General features: G+C 49.0%; 1 protein-coding gene across 4 annotated transcripts in view; it reads left to right on the top strand.

The window, feature by feature from the left end:
- LOC144178215 (uncharacterized) overlaps positions 1–25379 on the top strand; it is a 105394-nt gene that overhangs the window by 63428 nt on the left and 16587 nt on the right. For 3 of the 4 annotated variants that reach the window (XM_077705898.1, XM_077705896.1, XM_077705897.1), the window contains exons 2-6: positions 10334–10565; positions 14035–14370; positions 17138–17534; positions 20688–20900; positions 21910–23899. In XM_077705898.1, the coding sequence (XP_077562024.1) occupies positions 10357–10565; positions 14035–14370; positions 17138–17534; positions 20688–20900; positions 21910–23899 (3145 nt within the window). In that variant the 5' untranslated portion in view covers positions 10334–10356. Of the gene's footprint in view, positions 1–7623; positions 7795–10333; positions 10566–14034; positions 14371–17137; positions 17535–20687; positions 20901–21909; positions 23900–25379 lie in introns of those variants that run through there. The other variant, XM_077705899.1, reaches the window with a different exon arrangement.

The raw sequence follows: 25379 nt of genomic DNA, 5'->3' as shown, positions 1-25379 counted from the left end.
CGTTTTGGTCCCTCGTGAAGCGTGCTGCGCCTTGCCGGTTCAGTTAACCTAGAACCACTAAAAGTGTGGCTCTAAGTTGACCTATCGTTACCTGGCGTACGTCTTACGTCATTTGCATTTTACCTATGCTTGTTGTGAAGGTGCTGTAGTCACTGTGTGTGCCTTTTCTGGCGACTTGCTTGTACTGCTGTCATTTTGGTGCGCATTTGTTGAACCCGACTCGCGACACGCGCTCACCTCTTCACTTGCCTCCGAACTTCTTGCGTTTGTTTAGTTCCGTTCCATCGACGTGCTCCGATTGTGCGTGAACGCGTCCGTTTGCTGCAGAGGCTTTTCCCAGGATGCGTATACCTTTTCCGGCCGTCCGGTTGATAAACACTGCGTTGCTGTGCCATTTCAAGCTCGTCGTCATGCGACTGGCAAGCGTGTCCATAGGACCTCCTCCGTGTTTTATGGCGTGCGTGCGAAGATAAGGCGTCGCTCGGCACCTCGTCTGTCACGCCGTGGTGCTGATTGCGGTGCATATTGTTTGCCCGGCCTCTATTTGCCTTTCTCGTGTATTTCCCGCGGAAGTTCGGCGGCCCCTATCTGGAAAACTTCCTCTCGGCATTTATGGCCGTCGCAACGAATGCTCGCCGATGCCGAGTCGCGTGAGAATAGGAGGCACGTCAGCGCCGCAGCATGTTCCTCGGCGGCGTGCGCTGACGCACGTTGGGGCCCCATCTTAGGGCGCTGCCAGCCATGCATGTCGGCGTACGCACACGACTCTCTAACACGCGCGACCATCGCGCTCCTGCTGCTGCTGCTGCTGCCGCCTTGCCGCTTCCATCGCCGTCGCGTGTGCCTTGGTGCAGCGGGCACGCTTCTTGGGGATCGCGAAGGATAACTGCGCCGCGACACCGGCGGGTTAAAAATTCAGACGATGTCCGTGCAGAGGAGGGAAGGCTCGGTGCCAAGTCTCTCCGTTGGCACTCGGGCGTCTTTCTCGCGGAGGGAGCGTTCCCGCCGAGCCTGTGCTTCGTTTGGCGATGCTCAACTTAAAGGGACCCTGCAACACCTTTTCCCACTTTTTTTGAAATCTTAAATGCTTGCGGAACGTAGTCACCGAACACACCCAGCACTTAGATTATGGGGTCGCCAAGTACCTCAGTCAAAAATTACTGCTCTATGCCCGTCAGGTAATTTGGAAACTCACTCAAAGGATTTTTCTGCCTTTCCCGGTCTTGACGTTCTTCGACGCCCGAATTAGGTCACTGAGGCCATGTAGCGGCTGTTGGCCGGATTTCCTTCAGTTGCAGCAATGAACACTTTTCTATAGCAACTTTAAAAATTAAGTCACAAAAACAAAGCAGAAACGGAATTCGTATCTGGTGCGACGAGCAAATCGCGCAGTGCAGCTCCGTGCTGGTGATAACGGTAGCTTTCGCAGTGCTTCCAAACGCGAAGGAAAGAGTGAAAGTGTTTATCAAAAGTGTTGCAGGGTCCCTTTAAAGCGTTATCGGGGACTTTCTCCAGAAGCGTGCGCGCGTGTCCAACGGGGAGCTTCGACGACTGCTCTGATTGGAGCACTCAGCTGAGCCGCCGCATACCTGTTTTGTTTCAAATTTTTCCCGGCGTGGGTTGTGTTTTCGCTCATCTCGTGGGCGTCTTTTGATATGACAGGCGCGAGTGCAACGGCGGTTGCTGCAGGAGGCCCGTGTACAGTTTCTGTGTTCGAATCACTGGCCTCGTCGGACACGCACACTCGTACGAGGACAGCTTTCCGCACGCCTGTCCTCGGCAGCGCCGTATACGAAAGGGTCGGGAGTTCGTGTAGGCGGCCTCCTCGGCCCTCCAGGAGATGCGCACAAGGGGTCGCGTATTGTGCTGCGCCTGCATGCCGCGGAACGGATTAGGCTCCGCGCCGTTGTGTCCGAGGACGCCGACTTCGTGAATCCCGTGACCGTCGCCCGCGCGAGGCCGCGTCATTTTACGCGGTCCCTTCCTTCCATGTCGGCGCCGTAGTACTTGTGTAAGCGTTTGGTCGGCTGGTCGAGACACTGGCGTCCTGTTACCGCACGCGTAGCGATTAGTTGACCGCAGCTGAAGCTAATTGGCCACAACTGAGGGACTCGTAGTGGAAGGTGGAAATGATATGCTAAACCTGAAGGGTGAGAGCACGAGTGTAGCACTTTTGTTAACGTCTGTGGATAGCGAAGATATAACACACGGGCTACGCATGCGTGAAGAGGTCACCAGGAAAGCAAATACCAATCGCATTACTTTCGTTGCTCGTGTAACGAGCAACGAAAGCAACGCTTTGTTCTGTTCTGAAAGTTCTGTTGCGTGCACGGAAGCTGTCGTCTCGTGTGGTCATGGATGACCTTGAAGTGGCTATGGTATTTAGAAAACGGGCGTATTTTCGCACGATTTTCGATAGCTATGGAGTCTGGAAACAGCAACCCGTTTCACCCGTCGAGTCGTCGTGATCGGCGTTTCGGGCGAGCAAGCCCCAGGGTTGAAGAGTGTATACGATTGGCCGTCATGCAGTCGAATCCTCGCCCTGCCTTTGCTGGGCTGCGCACATAAACGACTTCGCGGTTGATCAAGAACGTTACGACAGTCGAGAAGACCTGCGGGAATGTACGACTGCAGTTGATTGCGTCGTTACCCTGAAGCCTGCGGTTCCGGGCAAACGCGGGAAAGTGTCAGCTGCTGAAACAGCTTTGCGCCGTTGCAGATACAGACAACGAGATATAAATACAAAGAGTGGCAACAGACGGCTATCGCGGTCCGTGCGCGCATTTGTCGCAATCTTGTGCGCTCTGCTGGAGGTCTGGCCGGAAATTGAACAGGCAGACCGAGAGAGGGAGGTGCGTACAGACCAGTGCTAGCCAGCCGCACCTTCTGTTCGACGTCCAGCAACGCGTTTGATTATCGGGCACGCCCCCTGGTTCCGGGTTTAATTAATTGGAACGCGACGGAAGCGGACAGGCTGCTTGATTGTGTGGATGGTAGGCAGCTGAGAGCTGCACTGGCTGCCGCAACTGAGCTGTAGCGCTCGCTGGCACACCTGCGTGTCGCGGGCGCTCAAAAGCGCGGCCGGTTCGATATCCTTCGCGTGGAGCCTCCGGGAAGGCGCGCCCTTGTAAATTATGGCGCTCCGCCGCGGGAGGGCTGACGGCGGGTGTTCAAAGCGTTGGGCCCCTCCTGGCGGGGGGTTTGGGTGCTGGTGGAGAGCCTTTTCACCCGCGGCCTGAAGCTGCGTGCCACGGCGGACGGGCAAACCAGAAAGAGACGCGTCTAAGCGGGGAGGGTGCAATGAACCCCTCCGCTGCGGCTGTTCTGTCTCTGCGCGCCGCGGGCACCGCCCCGGCGAACGTCAACCGGCGTGCGTGCGTTCGCTGCGTCGGCGTACCGGCTCGAGGGAACCGGGCCACAGGCTTTAAGAAATGCAAATAGGGGAAGGAGGGCGCCGAATGCGGACCGGAGCGTGTGTACATTTGCAAGGGGCGACATTTTTTTAGCGCTCTGGTCCCATTTTTTTTTTCAACAGTAAATAACGTTACATTTGAAGGAGCTTTTTGACTTTTAAATTTGTTAAAGCACAAAAATAACAAAGACGATACGCAAGAAAGAAGAGTCTGTACAATCGCGATCCTGTCTCTCCTATCCTGTAGTGCTTGTCCTGTCAAGTTTTGTTCATCCAAGCGTCATGTAATTAATCCATACGCCATGTAATTTAATCCAGGTGCCAATAAATTTAACCCGAGTGCCAACCAATTTAATCCCTGCGCCAGCTAAATTAATCCAGCTATCAGAAGTGTTCAGGAGTGTTTTGTGCGAAATTAGGCGCAGCTTTGCCGACTTTGTTGGCGTGGCATGGTGGAAACGTGGTGTTTCTTAATTCATTATGTGCAAAATATCATATTCGCGCAGCTTAATGCACATTTACTAACACGCGCAGACCAGGAGAGCGGTGTCGTTTGATCCGTTGGTGCCATGCGCTGATCGTCTGCGAGATCGTCAGAAGTATAGTGAACTAGAATACTATAGTCAGACGTATCGTCTGCTCGCGTATTGTTACGCGAGCAGACGACACTTCTGTCGAGAGCAGGCGGTATTTCTGATGATCTCGAGATCGTCAGATGTATCGTCAGCCCGCGTATTGTTACGCGAGCAGACGACACTTCTGTCGAGAGCAGGCGATATTTCTGACGATCTCGCATACGATAATAAAATAATGCGTGATGCAGCAGAAAAGCATTCATTAATTGAGCATCAGATTGCTGAGGGCATTTAACTAATGTGTTTTTATCAAAGGAGCGTCTGAAGGCATTGTTACGCGAAGAGCAAGCGATACTTTGGACGTTTGTTATCGATGGCGCTCTCGCAGACGATCAGCTCACACACAGCACGCGGCACCCAGAGTTACTGGATATAGAGTAACTCTGCGCGGCACCAACGGTCTGCGCGTGTTTGTAAATTTGCATTAAGCTCCGCGCATATGATATTTTGCACATAATGTATCAAGAAACACCACGTTTTCAAAAACCACACCATGCCAACAAAGTCCGCAAAGCTGTTCCTAATTTCGCACAAAACACTCCTGAACATTCTTCTGGTAGCTGGAATACTTTAGTTGACGAAGGGATTAAATTGGTTGGCGTTTGGATTAAATTGTATGGCGATTGGATTAAATTGAGCGGGAAAACCTGTATATTTAGAACTCGACTTCTTGAATTATCGGTAAATTCGCCATGCTTCTTTGCGTAAAAAACGTATGCAGTCAATGACTTTTGCACGTATAGCTCGACGGCATGCATTGTAATTTGACGCTTAGCTTACAAAGACCACTACCAAGCTATCAGATATGGCCCATAAAAGATATAAAAACACTTCTCATGTATTATAAAAATTAGGAGCTGAGGCTGACAAGAAAAACACATTTATTGATGTTAAAATTGGCGTCAACACTACAAGGCGATCAAACAACGTTGATGGAAAAGCGAGCAAAAAGGAGTGTTAAGCTAAGAAACATCGCAAAATATTTTTTTGCCGATCTATTTATTCCTTTCAATCTCTTTTAGTTACATAGTTGAGCTCTTGCTTCACTGCAAGCTTTGTTGTGTTATCACCTTCCCGGCCGTCGTCACCGCCGCCACGCTTCGTCTGCTGCTATGTTAAAAGTTTATGGCGTGACCATAGAAAGAGACGGCCGTGACCATCGATCGTTTGTATGACGCGGCAAGGACAGCGAAACGCTACGCCTGGTAAAGGCAGAGCGCATGCTGGTGCTGCCGATTTACTCATTCGTCAAGCTCGAACTCAACCAGCGCACTAATAAATAAAACAGCTAGTTTTCGTTATTTTTCTCTTGAATTCGATCGTGTGATCCACCAGCGTGCTCATTTGAGAATTCGCGGGCAGCACTGTGGAGGCGGCATTGTTGTCAACAGTCCGCGGGCCTTGCGGTTCCACCTGCCCAGAGGGGAGACAGAGATGTCCTTTCAAGGCCCCCTTCAAGGGGAGTCTCAGTGGGAGGAGATTGTTGACAACAATGAGGCCTCTACAGTGCTGCACGCAGCTTCTGAAAAGTGCTTTGGGTTTGCAATGGCGCTCTGTTACTCCAAACAAATAATTGCTGTGTTATTGCTGAACGTTAAAACAAGATACGGGCGGTTTTTTTATGCTCAATTCTTGCTGACTTGTAAACAGTCAGAACCATTATTTTTTTCGCAAAAAAAAAAAAAAAAAAACCGCGCATCATTCGAAACTGCGCCTGTTGCAAAAAAAGCGAGAAAAATAGGCAAACTTTAGAACAGGTGCCAGTAAACGTCACGAAACGTCAAAATGACGAAATCACACACAGCTTCTTCTTCAGCCAGAAGCACGTGGCAAAAATTAAAGCCAATCAGACAAGCTTTCAGTGAATCCATTATTTCACGGGGTTGAGAATAGGGCCCCTGAACCATTTTTTTTTTTTACTTTAAAGAAGGCGCTCCATCAGTGCTCCACCGCAGCTCGTTGATGTCAAACTACGTTGATGTCAAGTTTATTCTGGCGCGCGTCGACACGTCGGCTGGCGCGCCTTTCAGGCGGTGAAGCCGCCATTAAAGGGGTGGGCTGTCGGAAAAGCCTTGGCAACAGTGAACGAGAAGGAAAATGTCAGGGCACTGGATTTTTTTTTATTATTATTCGCCGGAATGCTAAAAAAATGTCCTGAAGATTGTAAAGATCCTTTATGCAAATTACACTTCAGATCGGTTATGAAATTTGCCGAAGAAACCGTTCTAAATTGAGCAAATTCAAAACCAAGCCGCCCGTTTCGTCTCCGGAAAATAAATACAACGAATTTCAGTGCGACACGAACGAAGGAAACATTGGAATGGGGACACCTACAATGCCGCCGCGGACAAATCCGCCTGAAATTTTATCGTTCACTTTACCATTCCACTGCAGGCTTGAGACGAGAACAGTACATGCCCGAACCTCATTATAAACCGGGACGTTTAGATCATGAGTTGAAGGTCCGGGAATTTGCCTGTAAAACTGATGCGTTTAAAACTTTTTTCCCTCGAACTACCAGGGTCTAGAACCCTCCACCTCGCCACGTATTGTTAGTGTTCAGATCAATGATTGCTTCTTTTTCGTGGTGACGCGTCGCAAAAATCACATATTTTATTTATTTATTTAAAATACCTTACAGGGGATTGAGTAAGGGGGGTAACAAAGGAAATAGTTACATATCATTCATCACAAAATCACGAGTTAAAAAAATCATCAGAACAACTTATGACGACAAGGGTCGCAATACACGTGCAAGTTCAAAAACGATAACAAGAAAAGGAAAAGTCAGTATCATATCGCACACACGTAAACTACGCACAAACATTGCAAGTATATTGAACGCTAACACGCTAGTAGGTCAACAGGAGAACAACCAAAGACACCCAAATGTGCGCAGATGCAGTGCACCAATCAGTTTCTGCAGTCTCGAGTGGAGATCAGTGGTCTCGAGTATGCACAACGGAAAGATAACAGGAAAAAACGCAGAACATACTCGCGCGCGTAAAGAGACATTTCCAGTATGAAATGTTCGTACTCAGGCCCAAAGTGCGACACTGGCACTGGCGTGTATGTGTGTGATTTAAGCCCAATGTTCTGTTTTCTGATTTCGGTGTTGTTTCAACGGCTGCAGAACCTGTGTTGCCTTACCCATTACTACCCCTCGCACGCACGCACACGCATACACTTGCCTCTGGAGCTGTGGGTATTGCGTAAATAAACAAACAAATAAATCATCCACCCTTCGCCTTTGTCGGCCGCAGTCTCCGACCCTTTGCCTTCTCCGTTCCACACATCCCCAGCGTGTTGCGCTTGCAGCGAATATTCTGTTTCCGGACGTCCGCTTCAATCAGCGCGCGGCGGTTTTACGGCTTGGCCGACGCGAGGAGCGCCGTTTTTCTCTTTTTTGCGGGCGACGACGGCCCGGGGAGAGAGCTCGTTGCCGTTAGCGACTTGCTTTTGTTTCGCCGACGCGTCGGCCGCGCTCTTGTACGCGGCTCGGTCGGCTGGATGACGTGGCCGAAGCCAGTATCGGAAATGAGATCGCGCCTCCCGCGCTCACCACGCCGGCCGCGGTACATGTACGCGGATTGGCCCCGGGGCTTCCTTCGGCTGGGCTCCTCTTGGGTGTTGCCGCTCCTTCTTTGTGTGGCATTGAGCTTGGCTTCCCGTCGACCCTTTCGAGATCGGTGTACCGATGGACCTTGAATTGGGGCCTGTTATCTGGAGGAAAAGCAACGCGCCCACGTAAGAACCTTGCTGCGTCGTCGTCCGGATTCATTAGCCGTGCGCGCGTTATTAAAAAAAGAAATGTCTACGCTTCTGTCTGTGTAGGTGCTCAAGAGCCGTTCTAAATGTTGGGGTGTATTAGTTCTGCTTTTGGTCAGTTACCGTGTGCGTGCGTGTAACTAATGGGCAGGTGGAACGATTCTGGCTGATGGGGAAGCAGTGTGTGACATAATTACTGGTGCAGGGAAGGGTTATAAAAAGATGGTCTGAAAATGAGCACCCCTGTCGGCGGACAGCCCCTGCATCCTTTCAAGTGAGAAAAAAAAAACACGCCAGAAAAAGAAAGAAAAAACATGTAGGGCGTTGACAAATTTGTTCTGCTCACTACATTGGCGAAGTATGGACCCCAAGTATTCTGGGATAATAAAAGGTGCCAGTTAGCTATTGTTCAACTGTTCAGTTGGTGCACTTACGAGTTCTCTATCAACCCTTGGTAGCCATTGCATCCCATTTTTTCACCATTCAAAGCAGCGTATTTCTTGTTGTGAGAGGCTTGTGGATAGCAATGTGAGGGGGATGGCAAAATGAGCATATCATGTAAGCACACACAAAAAAAATACATGACTTCTCCAAAAAATATGCTGTACAAATTCCAGTAATGTTCCTACGTTTTTAAAGTTTGCCATTTTGAATTTTTAGATTATAATATTATATTGCAATGTTTGCCTCGGATCTCAAGTAATCGGGAACTAACCTCTCGATCGTTGCCCAATTGCACAAGGATGTCAATTCATACCCATAATAAGGCTTCGCATAGGCATGACTAGACACACTGCCCTTGAAGAGAGGTGGCTTGAGGTGGGAAACCATGAAACACCCGCTTCCTGGCAAACAGTGACGTCACAGAAACAAGAAATAGCGCTCTTGGAAGATGCTTTTTGTTTTCATGAGTGAATTAATTTTTTTCTCCTTGATTTACCCCTGGAAAAACCAAGGAATCGATTGATACAAGCAGACCAACTTTGAATGCATCTCTGGGCACCTGTAATTCTCCTACGCAGGTGTGCTTCCACCCCAGATAATTTTGGCTGCAGCAAGAAGCCTGCTTATCTCAAAACTTCGAACAGAGGCTTGGTGTAGCGGCCGGCAGTCTGACTTTGGGGTCAAATGTACTCGTATGCAGACTGTGGCTGGCTGTTCATTTTAGTGGGCTAAAATTCTCCTTCCCACTCCACAAACATGTGATGCCAATGCAAAACGAGCTTATGCGAACAAAACATCTTAAAATCAATTTACAAAGGCCCACCCAATGTCCTCCAGCACGTGTCCTACTTGCCTAACAGGTTTTGTTTGGCAGATTTTAGTTCAAGCTCGTTAGCACGCAACAGCTTGTGCTGTCTCTTGACTATAACAAGCTGAGCTGGCATTTTCTAGCCCTGTTGTGATCAGTGGGTAATTGGCACCAATGTTGCTAACCCTTTCACTGCCGTATTTTTTGAAGGCTGGTACTGACTGTTTGCAGGGTTTTTTTTTGTTGCCGTTTTTCTTCAGTTTTGTTTGGTGAAAATTTTAGGCTCCTAGCTAATGCACTATGATGACCTGCAGCCTACTTGTAAATACTTTATTCAGTATTGCCATATTCAACAAGAATGTTGTGGGCAATACAAACAAATTAACACTTAAAGAATTACAAAAATAATTACCTAGTAATTGAGCTGTCTAGGTGCTTGGAAAACATTTTAGTTAGAGTTTCTTCAAAACAACGCACCACTCAAAGTGGCATCTCACAGTTAACATGCAGACAGTGAGACCCCCTTCACTGCTTTTGTTGCATCTGACTCTTCCTGGCCAATGCAGCAGCTGTAAGCTGATAGGCTGAAGTGGTGCGGATGAAGAAATATGGGCTTCTCTGTAATGTCTAAAATGCACTTGAAAGAATCTACGCATTTATGTGAATTTTCAGTAAATGTTGCGACACGTCTGCAATACTTTTTTTTACACAAGTTGTTTGGGTCCCTCGGGGCAGGGAGTTCAATAAAGAGGCAACACGTGTAAGGTAAACTCGAGTGTGGCAAGGAGTGCGCGTGTGGGGTTGCCCGAGTGTTATTTTGGGTGTGGCAGTGAAAGCGTTGATGGATTTTTTCATCTGCTTGTTAGGCAGGTTAAAAATGAACTCTGCCATGTCCTCACAAATGTGCGCAGAGTTGGTTACACTGACCCGCCGCAGTTGCTCGGTGGCTAGGGCATTCTCCTGCCCAGCCCAACTATGTGGGGTTTACACTTTTCAGATAGAGGCGAAAAGCAGGAAATGACCATGTGTCAAGCTTTCAGCACACACTAAAGATCGTCAGGTGGTCAAAATTAATCCGGAGCCCTTCACTGCGGCATGTCTCGTAGCCCAGGAACCGCTTCGGCCTGTGAAAGCCCATAACTGGTGCTACTTGCTTGGCCCCTTTTTCCTTGCTTGGTGCACCCTGTGTAGGCGAGCCATGCGTGGAGCAGTGGTGGGTGGGTGACGCTAACGGTGCGTTCCTCCCCTCTGCTGCTGCTGCTGCAGGAGGAGCGGGGGCCCTGTCAGGCATGATGGAGGCCGGCCTGGCTCAGCAACAGCAGTACGTCCTGGGCCTGTCCCAGCTCAACTACAACAACAACAACCACAATGGGGGCCCCAAGCGGCAGGGCAAGGAGGGGCCCCCTCCGGCCAGCACGACGTCCTCGTGCACCGACTCGGTGCTGCTGCAGGACGCTGGGGACGAGCTCCAGTGGTGCGCCGACTACCCTTTCAACAGGTGCGGCCGCCACTGCTCCCTCCTCCAAGGTGGCTCTGTCAGGTTCGACAGCGAAACTTGGTTAGCATGCATGAGGGTAGCTTTGCACGCACTGAACGGGGACACAACGAAAAAGAGAGACGCCGACCAGCACTAGTCTCTGCTTCTCTGTGTGTCTGTCTTTCATTGAGCCTCGTTTGGTGTTGGCAAAGCTACCCTCATTAATGCTAACCAACCAGCCTGCGCTTCCGTGTTATTTCAGAAACTTCGGGTCGATTCCTGCACCGGGGGAGCGGGAACTTCCTGTTGATGAACGTCAGGAGCACACCGTTATCCCTCCCTCTTGAAGAGACTCGGCCTACCTGTCTGCCTGCTTATGACCCCAGAAAAGATGCAACGGGAAGGAGGCAGGAGGAGGCACGAGAAACACTGTTGTCTTGCTTTACCTCTGCCCCTGTTGCCCATAATTGCTGCTCTATGCTGTGCCACCCTCGTACAGGGAACTTGACCATGCTTGAAAATCCTCTCGAATTCAAATTTATTTTTAGATTGTGATTTTAAGAAAGAATGTGAATTCGGTCAGAGGAAATATTCTTCACTACAGTGCTGACCAGGAAAATGGGGAAATAAATAACAATGTGTTCTCTGCACTAGGACGGGTTCTCTATTTTCTGTTGTCCATAAATTGCTACCCTTGGAAGCATCTCGCTGCCTTGAAAAAATGTAGCAATGCCTCAAGTGAAGATACAAGTGGCCACAAAACAACACAGACCGAGTGAATGGTGCGCACGAGCTATTGGTGCAGCACCTTCTGGCCCAGCGTCGATGTCGAGATAGCTGAGCACACATGCGTGTCCTTTGCTAGTCAACCATGTTAATTTTCTGGCTTTTGGCAGATGCACTTCGTTTCTTTTGGAAGTGTCACTCGGCGGCACCTGACGTGGCAGGACAAATGAATGGCACAAGTCCTGGCAACAGTTGGCGTGCGCTGAAGCCGTGTGATGGCCCTATTCAGCTCCGAGATATATTCATGACGGGCTTTCTTAAAGGAGCCATGAAGACAAAACACAAGTTTGGTTCATTCAAAAGATTGCCTTGTTAGAATCATACTGACAGCACTTTTAACGTCAACTTCGCTCAAATAAGCTGTATAGTTAGGAAAATAGGGAAAGGCCATGTCACCCACTCGCTCATTTCCCGCAACAGAACCTGTGATGTCATACCAGCCAGCTCTGCGACTGGCAGAGGCCGGCAAAAGCAAACGCAAATTAGGCATAGCTTATAAGCTTGCCAAACAAGCTATTTGCACTTTAATGTACGGCACATTCTTTTTAAAGCAGTAAGAATGGTGGGAATGACAGTGGAAGTTACGAAAGCACACAAAAACATAGAAGTACCGATGCGTGCTGCTGTTGGTACTGCGCGCACTATGCTTGGTTCAGTTGCACAGGACTGCAGGGCTTTGGGGTAGTTTTAGATGACACTGGCCGATTGACGCTAGCAACGGTGTCTTACGTGACCATATTTGTCGAGCAAGCACTCTGTTTCACGAAACGGTTATTTTCTCCCTGAACAAATACAAGCAAGGTTCAAATACGATCGAAAACACACCAGAGGCAGAAAAGGGCTTGCCACAGTATGGTGGCGCCATCTAGGTTCACTAACGGTAAACAAGGCTTTCCAATCGGCTGCAGAACGTTCGGTTCCTGTGATGTCATCAAAATTTCAACCTAAATTGATTAATTTCTTAGGGAATAAAACATCGTTTTCATCTGGAGAAGTGCTGGGGTCCTATAAAACACTAAATCTTTCGAATAAAACAAACTGGTATTTTGTCTTCATGGCTCCTTTAATGTGTACGGCATTTTTTGCCAAGTACTCCAAGCACCAGCCACTGCATGGTTCGTTAAGTTAATGCATTTATTTGTTATAATAGTGTAAATAGAGATTGTGGAACACGAAAAAAAAAACAGAAATAAGAAATAAAGAACATTATAAAAACAAACTAACAAAACCAAAAATGTCTCTCGTACAAACAACCATCACACGATGAAGACGGAACTAAAAAAGCCAGGAAAAAGCAAACCTAAATGTGAATAGCAAAATCCTAAAAAACCCACCAACCGTAGAATGCCCTGCATTTGTACCAAAAGACGTAATTGCCAGTTAACACTTCTAATTGTTATAATAATGTAAATATACATGATTTGAAATGCTTAAGGGGGAAGACTGGTCTTGGAGCTATTTTTTTTATTTACCAACCAATTTTAGTAAAACTACACGGCATTATAGAGTTTTTTGTGCTGTTTTCAAATCTGCCATTAGATTTTTTGTAAGTTGATTATATTTTGAGTTAATGATTAATTGCCATTATTTTGGGTCACAGTTACTAAATAACCACTCTATACAGAATGGCAATTACCACGTGGCTAGGCAGACAAATGTCTAAAGAATACAACATAGGAAAAACTTTTTTGATTCAGCTATTTTTGGTTGTTTTACAATACAATGAACTTTGCTTCTCCCGCGCTCTGCCAGAAATGGCTCGCGGGTGGTCTTAATTGAACACAATAATAATTTTCCAAAGCCTCCATTTCAAAAATTTGTTTCCTACATTGTATTCTCCACACATTTCGGTATCAGAAGCAAAAAGAATTGCAGTTGTACCTGCTCTGGGTGCCAAGATATCCGAGGACGAAATTCTAGCTTTGCAGTGCAAGAAAAGGGCCATTTCACCATTGAATTCTGCGCTAACTGAGCTGTAGAGTGCACTTTTAAATGCTATTATAATATAATAACAACAAAATATCGTGCCTTTTGATGAGGAAATTTACAGACTGAGAAAAATGGCCGTGGAGGCCCGGAAATGCCATTTTTCAGAAAACGCTTTCTTTTTACCGTTTTTCGGCCCCAAAGACCCAACTGCCTCCTTAAGCTGTAGAGAAGCTGCACAAGAATGGTTGAGGTTAGCTGCCTATTCGTCACATGCATACTGACCAGGAACCGCTCAATCATGCATGAAGCTTTATCAGCAATTTGCTCCAACGTCAATCTACTGTGGAGCCAAGAAAACGATAACCGATCTCCTGATGCATGTATTATTTCAAGGCCGACCACGAATCATTACAAGGCTTCAACACATGCCACAGGCTGCTGCCCATTGCAAAGATTAGTGCTGCTCGCTTGGCGTGCCGCGCAAGGCGCCACTGAGTCCCACATTCAAGAGAAACGAGGTGCTGCCACCGGAACTAAGAAAATTGACATGCAGTGACTGGCTAGTGAAGGACCCACTATCTCACTGAGTTATCTGTCGAGCTGATAGTTTTCATGCACCACTCACTTAGGCCCACTCCTTACGCTTAGTGCCGAGCTGTGTGTGTGCCCTAGAGTGAGGAGCACGAGAGTGAGGAGCACGAGGGTGTGTTTCGTGAAGGCGAGTGGAGGCACTCACGGGGCTCTGTATTGCCTCCCCCTCCTCGTTCCCTCGCAGGGAGTTTCAGCGGCATCTGTGCTCCTCGTCGCTCACGTCGTCCGGGCGGCTGATGCGCCGCAGCATCCTGTCGGTCTCCGGGGATGCCTGCGTGATGGGGGACGACGGCGGAGGCCTGGGGGGTGTGGACCTCTCCTATGAGGACCTCTCCAAGAACTTTGACGCCAATCTGGCCGAGATCGACATGGAGACCTTCCGCTCGGAGGACATCCACGCCATCCTGACGCTGCCCGCCCTCTACGGGGGCGACTTCCAGTCGGCCAGTCGGGGAGAGCAGTGCGCTTCTGTGTCGGGCTCCTTCCTGGAAGCACTGCCGCTGGACGCTTCCTCGGTGCAGTGAGTACACGACCAGCCCCTGACTGCTTTTTTGGCACCCTTTAGCACGCAGTGGCACTGGGAGCACATGAAGTATGTTTGCTGAGAGGACGGCAGCCAATGAACAACAGGCACTGATGGACAAGCATGAATCGCGCTTGAAAAAAGATGGCGTTGAAAGTAAAAAGAGGGAAGCTGTCGCATGTCATAAGAGCACAGTGGCCTGCACTTTTCAATGCGCTGCTGTTTCTCTTAGCTTTGCAGTTTCTTCATAATAGATGCCGAGATAAGTTACCCTATCATTTCAAAATCAGTATACAGTCTGTGTAAATACATGCAGTCATTATACAGAGCGGATTTGGCAACAACAGACTACCTTCCAGTTGCAACAGACAATATTTGTTGGTTTGTTTGGTCCCCATTCATTTTAAGTGGAATCCACTCCGCCCATAACGGACCCGGCTATAGCAGACTGTCGGCCACATCAGGCTGAATTTCAGGCAGAAATGGTTTTGACTGAATTTGAATAGCAGCAACTTTTGTGGTGCCCAGACGCCTTCACTACAAAAGAGTTGCAAAACTCCGCTTCAGAATCCGGGCGGCGCAGGCCCCCCTGCTTTGTTGAAGCAGAGGGGCAAGCATACTGTCGCACCCCCAAGGGGCAAAAACTGAACTTTCCTAAACTATTATTATTCAAAATTTCTGTAAAATAAAGCTTGCTTTTTAAATTGGAAGACATTAATTGGGTGAGATTTACTTGTTTTTTGTGGCTTTTCTTTTTATATCTTACGACAGCAGCCGTAACCACTTGAGTACTACTTCAACTTTCTGCCGACAGGCGACAGGCTAGTCACCTTGCCCCATGCTTGCCTTGGCGCAGGGGGGCAACCAAAGACCGGCTTTTGATACATGGGGCCTATGGAAAGGTTTGCAACCTGTATATATCCAGTAACACTGGTGGTGCCGGCACCCGCTATGCTTTTTGTTAACTTAATTAAGCTTTTCTTAAGCTTAACTTATGCTTTTGTTTTAAGAGTGTTGGACCTCTGGGTCCTCCAGCTGCGGCACTACCGTCAAGCATCCCATACAGATTGTACCCTTTGGAAGCCACCTAGCGTCATCTGTCGGCAGGGGAGACTTGGGACTTCCTTTTCCTCACCGGCATTCTTGCAGCTTGAGACGAAGATTCGCGGTCGTGCTGACAACCTTGTCGCGGTATCTTCCAGTGTCTATCGTCTCGCTGTCCACCAGGTCATCTGGAGTCTCATCAGAGATCGCCTTGTCCAACTTCTCTATCTAGCCATAAAATGCGCTGATTCGCTCTAGCAGTACACTCACCACACCTGCTGTCGCCTCTCGATTTCCTCTTATGTGGCCTTCGGCTTACGCTAGAAGGCCATCAAGTTGCGCTCGTAGGCTGCCTTGTCATCAAAGCTGTCATTCCATTTGGTTGCACGCAGCTGAGAACTCGCCAAGATTGCAGGCACCGCAATTTTTCTGCGGCTCCGTGCGTTGATGGGCTTGGAGTCGTCTAGGAGTCCCGGGTTCTCGGCACCATGTGTTGGACCTCTGGGTCCTCCAGCTGCGGCGGAATGCTCAGAAGGCGGAGAGCCACGTTTTGATGGGATGGAGCTTTAATGGAATCTATTAGAAAATGCAGGCACGAGCTGGCGCAGCCGCGAGAGCATGCAACAGCTCGTGAGGCACATAATGAAAATGATGATTGACGTCGTCTGCTGCCGGTGAGGAAAAGGAAGTCCCAACAAAACGTATTGTTTTGATATGCTTTTGTTAAGCGTAACTTAATTACCGCTTTTGCCTTTCGAAACTTTTTGGTTCCAAATGCATTTCAAGAACCAAAATGAAAACGAAAATGCTGAAAATGGCGCCTTTTCGCTAACTTGGTGTTCACTTCCGCACTCAAAATTGTTGAGAGGGTACTAGCTGGGATACTGTATTGGACGGCCATGGTGCCTATTTGCATGTCTTGAAAAGTGACAGGGTTTCATTTTCTGGCACCAGAATTCATCACAGACGAACCAACACCACAGGTAGCAGTGGAGACGCGCAACTACACGCCGACAGGCAGGCCTGGCACCTCAAGTTCGACACCGCAGTGTCGAACCGACACTGCACTCGGTCGCTTGCGGTGGGGGCGAAAAAAAGTGAAATCTAGCTACCTTGCGACGTGATGTCACGCTACACAAGCAAAACCTCAAGAGGGTGCTGCGTTAGCCCGGATGGCACTAGCCGCTCCATTCATCATCATCGTCATGACTTTTTTTTTTTTTTTCAGCGATTCTAGACGTTGTTGTAGCTGCTGGCTCCTTAAAGTAGGGCTAGTATTTGATAAGTTAGAGTATTTGCAAGCCGATTTTTCAGTAAAAGCAGAAAACAGAGACTGGTCAGCTTAACGAGTTCGTTACAACAGGGTTGACCGCCGCAACGCCTTCGTTACGTAGAGGTTGCAAACACATGGGCTTCAATGGGGGGTGGAAATGAGGAATTTAAAAACTGCGTTAAATCCAAGAATTTGTTACATAGAGGTTTACTATTACATACAGGTTTAACTGTATACACATTTTCACTGGGGATGTAGAACAGTTCCTGATTATGGTTGAATAAATACTTAGAATCGTAGACATCAACTGACATCAACAGCAGGTGAACAAAACACATCGCTGTGTAGCGTGTGTTTTCTGCTGCATTTCTGTTGACTTTCTCTTGTTGTCTCGTCCATTCACGTGGCTCCATCCTGACAATTGCTTGCTGTCCGTTGTCGTTTCAGCGACAGCAAGGTGGAGAGCCCGGGGCAGGAGGAGGACTCTGGCGAGATGTCCATCTGCCGGGACGAGCCGCTCTTCTCGCCCATCAAGGAGTGCGGGCCCCCGCTGCTGGCCCGAGGGGGCAGCGGCTGTGGCAGCCAGGGCGGGCCCGCCGGGGGAGTTGGGGGGGCTGGGGGTGTCGGGGGCGGCACCCTGTCGACGGACAGCCTGGACGTGAGCTCGTTTGAGGAGCACGACCTGGTGCTCACGTGCCAGGCCAACAAGGACAACTACACCATTGCCTTCCAGCAGAGCGGCACACACTTCTCCGACGACCTCTCCGAGGGAAGCCTGCCGCCCCCACTGGACCAGCTGAGCCACCTTGGAGGAGGCAGCACGGGCAGCACCGGGACCCCCGCGGTGAGTGCACCTGCTTGGGCGCTGTACCCGTGGCTCTTTGTTTGTGGGCTTTGTAATTTTCCTGGGTTTGGGGTATTAAAACAGCTGCTACTTTGAAAGTGTCAGATCGGGCTTCCGGAAATCGCTCATACATTAGTATCTTTTGAGACCCGCAAAGCTTTGACACGGGTGAAGCGTAAAGCACACCAAAGCATTGGTAGCAGTGCACTATCCAGGTTTTCGAACTCGGAACAGGTTTTAAAACACTTCCCCAGACCTTTGTCCTGTTTTTTTTCCCCCAGTTGCCTTACTTCCATGCCATATCCAATAGGCTTCTTATGTCCCTGAACATGAGAAGAATTCAGTGAATTAAAGAGTTGGGCAAGTTGGTTACTGACTAATGAACTCATCTGCTAGTGAAACCGCATAAGTGAAGCTGGTCAGTGGAACCGTGAGCACTCTGTCGGTGTTCTTGCGTGTAGTAATGCACACCAAGTGTCGTAAATTTGAGCTTGAATTCATCCACCCAACCAGCTGAATCTTTGACGAAGGTGGGCATGTTATTAATGTGGTGCACTCTACACCCGTTACAATGGACCCTCTTAATCCGAAAAAAATATCCACTGCATCTCAATTATGCAGTATCCGAACAGGAGGGAGGGGTATTATATGAGCGTAAAGTGGGAACTATGACCTGTATTGCGTATACATGCTACAGACAATTTGTTCTTTCTACATGCCTGCAGCATCTTTGCATAGCGTTCATGCGGGGGAGAATAATCGCCTGATGCTGTTTTTGAAGGTTAGCCCCTGCAATTGGAAAAGGCCTAGTGTAGAGACGCACGTTAAGCTGTGAAAATAAAGCAACAATGTAACTAGGAGCAATTGCTTAACCAGCTATACAAATCAGTCATGGCCAGCAGAATTAGGCGGTCTCTTTTCAAACCCTTCGTGATGAGGCAGGTTTACTTAAAACTGTTCGTGAGACAATTCGGATCGCTGCCTGACGTTATTCCAAGGCAGCTTCCGCATTTTTAATTATCCTTGTTGGGTCAGTAAAACAGCTGATAACGAATAATGTGATGCAGGACAGCTGCGAAATCGGAAGCTAGACCAGTAGGACACCGCGGCACATAGCACAGCGGCACATAGCACACAATGGATGGGAACCATCCCCCTGCTTGAGGCGATTCTTACATTTTTCATCAAATGTAGCGAAAACGATGCATGCCTGCTAACAATTAATGCCGAACTTCACTAAGCTTGAGTTTCTTACTACATAAACTGTGACGAGGGCAGACTCGACCTCTGGGTGCACCCCTTCACGTATTTGAAAGTGCTGTTCTTCAATTCCACCGGAGTCGCCTTTTTTGGCAGCGTCCTTGTTCTTGATGGTCGAGCGGACCGTCTGCTTAGACAAGCCCATACTTCTATTGGTGTCAGCCTGTTTTCCACCATGTTCGACAGTGTTAATTATGCTTGGCTTATCTGACAGTGAAATCAGCTACCCTGCCCTCTGATTACACAGACACAGACACACACACACAAAAAGGCCACCGGCACTGGCTTGGTTTGGCTGCAGTAACGACTCGTTCTACGTTGCCAACAATGTTGCCAGACATAGTAGTTTACTCGCCAAAAAGACGAAGAAAAAGCATATCAGGTGCTGGCTAGTCTGCTAGTTGGGAAAGTCTGCTATTAACATGCAGTCAAAACAATTTTCGCCCAAAATTTAGTCTGTTGTAGCCAATCGTCTGCTATAGCCGGGTCCGTTATGAGCGGAGTGGATTTCACTTACAATGCATTGGAGAAAGGGTCTGTTGTAATCGGAAGTCCGTTGTTACCGGATCTGTTGTAACGAGCATGGACTTTACATGCTGCTATTCTGCCGTTTTTCCTCAGGGATTGTAAGCACTACTCGAAGCCAGGATCTGGCATTTGTGCTTATTGCCCCTTCATAACTACCGTCAGCTGTATCGTGCCTGTTCCGAGCCCCAAACTGCAGTGTCTGCCTATTTTTATTCTGGCTGTAAAATTAGGGAAGTTATAGAAATGTTTTTAACTTTCATTGCGGTGGAAAAATGGCTGATTTTGAGTGCTTCCACAAAACGTTTTTTTTTTCTCTTGAGTTACTGGATACATTTATCAGTGCTATGCATGAAATTTCAGCGTATAGATTGCTCTTTCAAACACATATCAGCAGTTCTGTGAAAGGCACAAATATTTACTGTTTATTGGTCTAATAAAATGAAAAAATGCACAAAAAAGTATACACAATATACATATAGGTGATTGTACTTAGCCTAAAAATCATTTTACGAATTTTGAGATATACAAGTTGTTTCATTGTTCCTAAGCTATAATTCAGTATATACATCAAAGCTGTGCACCAAGTTCTGGATTTTTGTAAGCCCACCAACATAGCGGCCCTGACAGCTGTGCCGCTATGCGAAGCCGCTCGAGAGGGAGTCGGTCTCTCAAAAATATGCATCCAAGCATACCTGTTTGTGTTGTCACACAAAATCCTTATCACTTAAGTGGTAAAAAAACAAAAAGATTGATCGCTCTTGAGAAGTGGCGCGCGTTGCTCGGTAGCGCTAATACGGCATGAGTGCCAGGCTATCTTGAAGTTGATAACACGATGTGGTGCGGTGCATTTGGCAAAATATCCCCAATTGCCATTGCCCCAGATGCTACACATGAAAGTAAAACCACGGTCGTCAGGTAGGAAACACATTTTGCTTATAACTACAGTGCAAAATCAAAATCGAACCTTACCCCCAGCACCTGTCGAAGTCTGGGGTTGTTGAATGGGAGCGTCTTCATCAGAACTAAAATCTGATGAACCTACATCGTTGCTGGAGTCATTACTGCTGCTGGGGTAAGAAAAATCAGCAGCTACAGCTGCCGAAGTCCTTGCCATAGCTGTCCACTTTTGCAGAGTGCGTTGTGAAGTGGGCACGATTTGCGCGCAACTCGCCACTATTGTGGGTTTAAATTTTACTGCCGACGCTGTCTCCGCATGCGAAATACGCCAAATGCCATTAGTTGTCTGCAAGGTGCTGTTTTTAGCTTTAGTGGGACGATTGAAAAATTGAACTTCGTGTCTGATGGCCTATCGCATCGTAATAAAAGATTTAAGTGCAACCTGCCACCGTTTTGTGCACGCCCCAGCCCGCGTGCGGCGGTGGCGGCGGCCCTGGGTCCATGGCGCGGTCCGAGCTGTCCTTCACCACCTGGCACCGGCTGAGGTCTTCTGGTGTGCGTCTCAAGCCGGAAGCCGAGACGGGCAAGAGCCAGAGCCTCCCCAACCTTCTGCGACGGTCGGCAGCCTTGGCTGGGCGCATGGATGTGGCGGGAAGCTGCCTGCCCCTTTACACACTGCAGGTGCGGATCCGGTGTTGTTGTTTGCTGCATGCCTGGTTGCTCCCAGCATGTGTGGCGCATGAGTCAGGGACCCAAATGGGTGAACTTTGATCAATTGTTTGATTGATAGTCTTCTGTGTGGGGAATCGATGCTTGCTGTTTTGTGGCTGTTGTAGCTGATTGCTTAGCCGGTGTTTTTCACTACTGAGTGCAAGGTTGTAGGTGTGCATTTCCTCGCCGTGGCTGCCGTTTACGGCAGCCTTGTGTTGTTTGGCACACCATAAAGATTCTCAGGTCATCAAAACTTGCAAGTTTAATTGTTTTATGTTACGTAGTTGAAGCATGTAAAATTAGACGAGGCTACAACACAGGCTATACCCTTAACTAGTAGGTAGCGTCGTAACCATTAAGCGACACAAGATAAAAACTTGTAGTTTCTATTTTTTTAGCAAAGGTTGCTAGACATGTTTGGTGAATATCCACTTTGAGAAGGTATGCTTGTTTTGGCATTAGCTGGGTCATTTAGCTCTGTTATTTTTGTTTTCTGCTAGTCTTCGTGCTTGCTGGGGTGTTACGTATACTGGGAATGACGTTTTTTTATTCACGAGCTTAGTATTTCGCAGATCCAGGCAAATCTGAAGTCTTGGAATATTTTTCATCTACTAAACTTCACACTACAAAGGGCATGGGAAACAAAAACATTATGTTAGACAAAATGTCTGTAAGTTGAGGGCTAAGAATTTAATCGGGTGTTTGAACATTTCAGTGCTGTCATCATAACTGAAGTGGCCCAGGCAGACATTTGTTCCAAAACAAAAATTCAAAATTATGCACTTCTCCACAGGGGAGTTTTGCAACGGTTTTGGGAAGTGGGGCTGTAAAAATTAGATTTTTTGTGTGTGGGCCATTTACAAACATGGCTGAAGCACTCAACTTTTAAACTTCAATTATAGCGACTTCTAAAAACAGTGGCGCAGTGCTGCCATAGTGTTTCAAGACAGTGACGTGCGTGAACTTTCATTTGTGCCAGGCATCCACTCACGGCGCGGCTGGCGCACCCGACACCCGGTCGGTGTCCCTGCTGCGGCTGTTCATGCGAAGCAAAGCCGGCAGTGGCGGCTCGCTGTCGAGCAGCCACTCGGAGAACTCGGACTCGGTGAGCAGCCCGCAGCGGGAGGGAGCCCAGCAGCTGCAGTCGTCCAGCGAGGACTCGAGCGGCTCCATGGACTCCAAGAGCGACAGCAGCGAGGAGCCGCTGAAGCCCGTGGGGGAGCCGCTGGTGCGGAAGGTCTTGCGAGCCAGCACCAACATTGGCGTGGAGGCCAACAACAACAACGTGGACGCGACGGCTGCCAACGACAATGAACGGCTGAGGATGGCCACGTCCGAGAGCGAGGAGGAGACGTCGGCGTCGCAGTGCTTCGAGGACAGCCTCGTGGAGGCGGCCCAGCCACGGATGAAGCCCGCCAACGCCAGAAGCCCCATTCACGAGGAAGAGGAGCCGTTTGAGTCGAGTGGGGACGAAACCATGAAGGACAGCCGCGATCTGCTCAGCAGCGAAGGAGGCACGTCGTCCGACAACGGGGGTGGTGTCGTTGAGCGGAGGAACAATGATCTGAACTCGTCGCTGCGCTGTGCCAAAGCGGGCGCCCTCCTGGGCCCCGTGGGCAAGGAGAGGATAAAGAACGTCTTCACAACGGGCAACAAGAACAGCAGCGCTGTTGTCGCGGAAACAGAGGACCACCAGTCAAGCCGCAGCACTCAGACGAAACGCTTCAACTGCAGCGACGGTTCGGGGTCTGGCTCGACCAGGAAGGTGGTCTCGGACAGCAGCGGAAGCGGCGAGGAAGGCCGCAATGCCCGCTCGTCTAGTCTCCTGTCGAGTGGTTACGTAAGCCGGCAGAACTCTGTGGACCAAATTCATCGGCAGACGTTCCTCTTGAGTGCGGGCGGGAACCGGAGAAAGCAGCCGCCCACGGCGATTGCTCGAATGCGGCACTCGAGCACGCAAGTGCCAGTGCACATACGAGACCGTGGCATTCAGACCAGCGTGGAAGGCGCAGTGGCAGAAAACTCCAATTGGTTGTACACTGTAGACGACACATCCATGGCCACCTCTGGTCAGCGCAGCTTCAACATGACTGTGTGCCCACAGGGGCCGAGTGAAGGGGACGAAGGAAGTGAGCCGAAGCGATCTATTTATGTCTGCTACCCAAACTACTCTCTCCCAGATCTCAGCTTCCTGAAGGAGTTGGCAGCTGCCGAGGACAAGCCCGACTTGGTGCTCCGTCCCACGCAGCACCAGATGCCACAGCCTGGCGCGCCGGAAGCGGGCGAGGGAGCGGTGCCAAACACATCCCCGGCCCCACACCGGCGAACCCACAGCAGTGAGCCGCACTGGCGGAGGCCGCGATCATGCAATGACTTCGAGGACCTCTCCAGGCGCAATCTCAGTCACATCCAGGACTGGGACTCCCTGAGCGTGCTTCTGCCGGCCGAAGTCAAGGCCATGGTTTCGCACATCCGCCACGCAGCTCCCTCAAACCCTACAGCTGTGCCAGACTCGCGGCAGCGAGGGATTCTGAGGAAGGTCACTGACGAGGCCAATGTCCGACCGAGGAGCCAGTGTGACAACCTGGCGCCCGCCACTGACAAGGCTGCGGGTGTCGGCTCGATGGAGTTCTCCAACCGCCGGCACTCACTACAGGACTACAGGCGGCTCCTAAAGGGTCTCCCTGACATGGAAGGGCTGCTGCCGCCCTGTGCCAACCTCGCCTACAGTGCTGGCGGACTGCAGCGTGACCCCTTGCCCCTGTCTCGGACAAACTCGGAAGGGTCGTGGAGGCGCAACGGAGGCCGGAACGCAAGACGTGCGACGCTGGCAGCCACGTGTTCATCCTGCCGGGCCAAGAAGGCTGTCAGCTTCAGTGAAGACCTGAACGTTCACACCAACGACGCACGGCCAATGAGGGGCGCCTTCTGCAAGTGCACGTGCGGCTCAAGTCCCACAACAACCTATGGTAAGTGCCGTTCATCGCTGGTGTTCCATAGTGGCCATATTTTTCTTGGTTTCCTTTAGATGGGGCGTTAAACACGACACTGTTTCATGCGATTATGACAGAACCATGTATGAGGATCCTTTAGCTTATTATAACATAGGTAGCACATCTACTGTAGGAATCGATAATGGAGTTCAACCATCTGTAGTCCACTTTCTGAGCTCACTTTTATTGTTCAGAAAATTCAAGCTCCTCCTTGCAGTGCTGAACCTTGTGGAGGAATTTGGGGAACCCTTCCCTATGAACATTAATGAGCCTCTTGGTGCTGCCAGTATCGCCTGTATTTTTGCAAGCAGTCTTGGGAATTCTTCAAAATACTGTAGACTCGCGATAATTCAAACTAGGATAATTGATACTTTCAGTTCATTCAAACAGATTTCAAAATTTTGGTTGGCCCACTGTGTTTCAATGCATTTTAAAGCTGTGTAATTCAAACTACTCCATTGCGTAAATTCCGTTAATTCATACTATTTGCTTGTCCTTGCCAGAAAATATGCTGCACTTGCCGCTTCTAGATTATAGGTTGACCCCCTTACCTTGTAGCCGAAAAATGCAAAACAATAATTAGGTGCACATCATCGTTTTATTGAGGCTATAACTTTTGTCGTCTCAGATTACTTGTTAGGGTTATCTGAAATGTCGTCGGACAACTTCTTCTCGCTGGCTATCGCCCACACAGCAAGTCATCCTCGGTGCAGTCCAGGGAATGGCTTATGCAGCACTTCTTCAACACCCACAAGACCACGCCATCGTGAAGCGAGCCCAAAGCATGGGACACTTGTGTGCAGACCGTAGCGAGAGCCAGTCTGTGCCGGTGGCCAGCAAGCATCTTGGGATATCCATTCGCAGAGACGTCGCACAACGCTCGCGGACAAAGGTCGCCACTTTGCACAGAGCAGCGCCCATGAAATGAGGTCTTCCGAGCGTTGCATACCCAGAGCTGCGCTTTTTCAGCTAACGCCAGTAGCGTACACTTCTTTTGGTGACACCGAACTGGCGCAAGGCAGACACGTCGTTTGCTTTGGAAAATCTTCAACTTTTCTTTTAAATGCCACGGTGAACTGGCACCAAGTGCCTAAACTCATTTTGAGCAAGAAGAAAATAGCACGCACACATTCACTGACAGCAAGAGAAGCAACAAAACAAAGGAGGCGGCGTGTTCGATTGATGGTGGTGGCGCTGGTGCCTTTGCGATGGGGATGGGCTCGATGGCTGCTTAGTTGCGATGACTAGAATTATGTCAGTGACCACTATTAGGTCAAGGGGTGACTTCTCGGCAAATTTTTCGGTAAAATATCTCGACCTATACAGTCAAACCCAGTTATATCGAACTTGTAAAAAAACACCTATCAGTTTAATATAGGGGATAATTTGATATAAGCAAGCTACGGAAGTGGACACCAGAAAAGCGCGTAGCATTCATAAAAACAATTTATTGACG

Source organism: Haemaphysalis longicornis, unplaced genomic scaffold (genome assembly GCF_048455015.1).
Source record: "Haemaphysalis longicornis isolate Haplotype H1 unplaced genomic scaffold, Haemaphysalis longicornis Haplotype H1 scaffold_4, whole genome shotgun sequence".
Lineage (NCBI taxonomy): Eukaryota > Metazoa > Arthropoda > Arachnida > Ixodida > Ixodidae > Haemaphysalis > Haemaphysalis longicornis.
Note: the sequence above shows the minus strand (reverse complement) of the source record. Positions and strands in the feature narration are given on the sequence as shown.